At 58.7% G+C, this 3,838-nt stretch overlaps 2 protein-coding genes across 7 annotated transcripts in view; both read right to left on the reverse strand.

Moving 5' to 3' along the window:
• Nucleotides 1-4: 4 nt before the first annotated feature.
• EPHX2 (epoxide hydrolase 2) overlaps nt 5-3,838 on the reverse strand; it is a gene marked incomplete at its 3' end in the record, with an annotated part of 4,718 nt that continues 884 nt past the window's right edge. The window contains exons 2-7 of the mRNA XM_042020011.1: nt 3,450-3,572; nt 3,139-3,213; nt 1,414-1,509; nt 1,192-1,270; nt 186-220; nt 5-103 (exon numbers count right to left, since the gene is read on the reverse strand). Coding sequence (XP_041875945.1) covers nt 5-103; nt 186-220; nt 1,192-1,270; nt 1,414-1,509; nt 3,139-3,213; nt 3,450-3,572 — 507 coding nt within the window. The remainder of the gene's footprint in view (nt 104-185; nt 221-1,191; nt 1,271-1,413; nt 1,510-3,138; nt 3,214-3,449; nt 3,573-3,838) is intronic.
• LOC121660604 (fibrinogen alpha-1 chain-like) lies at nt 1,516-3,112 on the reverse strand. 6 transcript variants are annotated; one of them, XM_042020007.1, is made up of 3 exons: nt 2,295-3,112; nt 2,060-2,155; nt 1,516-1,906 (listed from the first exon to the last, which is right to left on the reverse strand). In XM_042020007.1, the coding sequence occupies exons 1-3, from the start codon at nt 3,084-3,086 to the stop codon at nt 1,532-1,534; spliced, it is 1,263 nt and encodes a 420-aa protein (XP_041875941.1). In that variant the 5' UTR covers nt 3,087-3,112; the 3' UTR covers nt 1,516-1,531. The 6 variants fall into 6 exon arrangements, with proteins under 6 accessions (XP_041875941.1, XP_041875939.1, XP_041875940.1 ...); XM_042020005.1 differs by having other exon boundaries at nt 1,516-1,733; nt 1,786-1,906; nt 2,060-3,110; XM_042020006.1 differs by having other exon boundaries at nt 1,516-1,899; nt 1,932-2,069; nt 2,273-3,108.

A 3,838-nucleotide genomic window follows, 5' to 3' on the forward strand; every position in this document is an offset into this window, starting at 1 on the left:
AAAAAAAAAAAACCATCCAGAGGGAGAAATCCCAAATTTTCCCGGAAAACCGGACCCGGCCAGGGCGGCTCCTCACCAGTTTATCCAAGAAAGTCACGAAATCCTGGGAAAAGGAGCGGAAAAGGCGATGGGATCCCCTGGGGATCAGCCCCGCCCGGCCGCCGCCGCTCCCAGCAGCGCCTCACCTCGCAGATCCGCTCCTGGGAATATTCCGGGATATCTGCCGGGAAAACGGCGTCTCCGTGGAGCTCTGCTTTCCATGGAGCGATTCCCGGCATCCAGCCCCTCCTGGGATTGGTCATTCCAAGCCAAATCCCATCCCGGAATTCCCAGAATTCCCGGCTCACATTCCCGCATCCATCCCTCCCGGATTGGCCAATCCCATCCCATCCCATCCCAGAATTCCCAGAATTCCCAGTTCACATTCCCGCATCTGTCCCTTCCCAGGATTGGTCATTCCAAGCCCATCCCGGAATTCCCGGAATTCCCAGCTCCCATTCCCGCATCCATCTCCCACCAGGATTGGTCATTCCAAGCCCATCCCATCCCATCCCAGAATTCCCAGAATTCCCAGCTCACATTCCCACATCCATCCCTTCCTGGGATTGGTCATTCCCATCCCATCCCATCCCGAAATTCCCAGCTCACATTCCCACATCCATCCCCCTCCCAAATTGACCATTCCAAGCCCATCCCATCCCAGAATTCCCAGAATTCCCAGCTCACATTCCCACATCCATCCCTTCCTGGGATTGGCCAATCCCACCCCAGAATTCCCGGAATTCCCAGAATTCCCAGCTCACATTCCCACATCCATCCCCCTCCCAGATTGACCATTCCAAGCCCATCCCATCCCAGAATTCCCAGAATTCCCAGCTCACATTCCCACATCCATCCCTTCCTGGGATTGGTCATTCCCATCCCATCCCATCCCAGAATTCCCAGAATTCCCGGAATTCCCAGCTCACATTCCCACATCCATCCCTTCCCGGGATTGATTATTCCCATCCCGAAATTCCCGGAATTCCCAGCTCACATTCCCGCATCCATCACCCTCCCAGATGGACCATTCCAAGCCCATCCCATCCCAGAATTCCCGGAATTCCCGGAATTCCCAGCTCCCATTCCCACATCCATCCCCCTCCCGGATTGACCATTCCCATCCCAGAATTCCCGGAATTCCCGGCTCACCCGCCGGAGCCGTGGATTCCCCGTATCCCTTCATTTCCAGGGCGATCACCCGGAATCCGGCATCGGCCAGCGCCGGGATCTGCCGCGGAGGGAGAGCAGCGCATTCCAAAGGCTGCGCGGACCCCCCCCGGATCCCATCCCGGCATTCCCAGGAATTCGGGAAGAGCCTCGGGAACGGCGCCTCCCCCACCCGCCGGATTCCCGAAGAATTCCCGAAATCACCTGGAAGCGCCAGGAGAGCCAGGATTCCGGGAATCCGTGGCACAGGCAGAGCACGGGGCCCTGGCCCAGTTCCACGAAGTGCAGCCGCACTCCCGGCTGGAAAAAAAACGGGAATTCCTCATGGATCCGGGGCAACCGGAACCCTCCGCCAGGGCCCGCAGCCGGAATGCCGGAATTCCGGAGTGCAGCGCCCCCTTCCGGCCTGGAATTCCAGAGCCCAGCGCCCTTTCCAGCCTGGAATTCCAGAGCCCTCCATCCCCTCCAGCCTGGAATTCCAGAGCCCCCCATCCCCTCCAGCCTGGAATTCCGGAGGCCACCACCTGGAATTCTGGAGCCCATCGCCCTTTCCACCTGGAATTCCAAACCCACCACCCCTTCCAGCCTGGAATTCCAGACGCCACCACCTGCTCCAACCCAGAATTCCAGAGCCCCCCATCCCCTTTCCAGCCTGGAATTCTGGAGCCCATCCCCTGGAATTCCAGAGCCCACCACCCTCTTCAACTCAGCATTCCCGAGCCTCCCACTCTGCTCCAACCCAGAATTCCAGAGCCCACCACTCCTTCCAGCCTGGAATTCCGGAGCCCGTCCCCTCAAATTCCAGAGCTTTCCACCACCCCCTCCAGCCCAGCATTCCAGAGCTTTCCACTCCTTCCAGCCTGGAATTCCAGATCCCACCACCCCTTCCAGCCTGGAATTCTGGAGCCCATCCCCTGGAATTCCAGAGGCCACCACTCCTTCCAGCCTGGAATTCCAGAGCCCATTCCCTGGAATTCCAGAGCCCTCCACCCCCTCCAGCTCAATATTCCAGAGCTTTCCACCCCTTCCAGCCCAACATTCCAGACCCCACCACCCTTCCCACCTGGAATTCCAGACCCCACCACCTGGAATTCTGGAGCCCATCGCCCTTTCCACCTGGAATTCCAAACCCCATCACCCCTTTCAGCCTGGAATTCCAGTTCCCACCACCTGCTCCAACCCAGAATTCCAGAGCCCCCCATCCCCTTTCCAGCCTGGAATTCTGGAGCCCATCCCCTGGAATTCCAGAGCCCACCACCCTCCCAGCCTGGAATTCCAGAGCCCATTGCCCTTTCCACCTGGAATTCCAGATCCCACCATCCTCTCCAGTCTGGAATTCCAGAGCCCACCACCCTCTCCAGCCCAGCATTCCCGAGCCTCCCACTCTGCTCCAACCCAGAATTCCAGAGCCCCCCATCCCCTTCAGTCTGGAATTCCGGAGCCCGTCCCCTCAAATTCCAGAGCTTTCCACCACCCCCTCCAGCCCAGCATTCCAGAGCTTTCCACTCCTTCCAGCCTGGAATTCCAAACCCCACCACCCCTTCCAGCCTGGAATTCTGGAGCCCATCCCCTGGAATTCCAGAGCCCCACATCCCCTCCAGCCCAGAATTCCAGATCCCACCACTCCTTCCAGCCTGGAATTCCAGAGGCCACCATCCCCTCCAGCTCAATATTCCAGAGCTTTCCACTCCTTCCAGCCCAACATTCCAGTTCCCACCACCCCCTCCAGCCTGGAATTCCAGCTCCCACCACCCGGAATTCCACTCCCCACCACCCTCTCCATTCCCAAAATTCCAAATCCCCCTGGAACACCCGGAGAATTCCCAAAGGCCGCAGCAGCTCCTCCTTCCATTCCCAATCCCGGATCCCCCCCACATTCCCAAAAAACCCCACGGATCTTCCCGAGCCCCCGGAGCCCTCATTCCGTACCCGGATGGAGACGTATCCGTGCGTGACCCCGGCCGGATCGCACGGAATCGGCAGCGGCTCCTCCTGGCCCAGGAGCTGCGGGATGAGCCAGGAATGAGCTCCTGGAATTCCATGGAATATCCCACCCGGATGCTGCCGACCCCAGAACCAGATCCCGTCTCTCCCAGCTCTCCAGGAATTATGGAATCATGGAATTCCTTGGAGTCCGGGATGGCCTTCGAGCTCGTTATTCCGACCTTTTGCCATGGGAAGGGTGAATCCCATTGGAATTCCTGGGAATTCTGGGAATTCCGGGCGGCTTTTTCCCGTACCTGGACCCCGGAGAGTTCCTGCAGCTCCCTGAGGGCGGAGTCGGGGTCCCGGACCAGGATCGTGGCCATTCCCAAATCCCGCGCCGCCGCCAGGTTCTCCGCCTGGTCATCCAGGAGGATCGCCTGGAAAATCCCCATTCCCAGGGTTTCTTTGGGATCAGGGCACCTCCTGAGGTTTCCTAATCCCAGGAAAATCCAAGGATTTGGGAGCCTGGAAAATCCCCCCATTCCCAGGGTTTTTGGGGATTGTGGCACCTCCTGAGGGTTCAAATCCTTGGGATTCACCCAAGGATTCAATCAAGGATTTGGGAGCCTGGAAAATCCCCCATTCCCTGTTTTGGTTTTTTTTTGGGATCAGGGCACCTCCTGAGGCTTCAAATCCCTGGGAA

Source organism: Corvus kubaryi, unplaced genomic scaffold, assembly GCF_017639235.1.
Source record: "Corvus kubaryi isolate FWS band 111438036 unplaced genomic scaffold, C.kubaryi_AGA036_p1.0 36650, whole genome shotgun sequence".
Classification (NCBI taxonomy): Eukaryota; Metazoa; Chordata; class Aves; order Passeriformes; family Corvidae; genus Corvus; species Corvus kubaryi.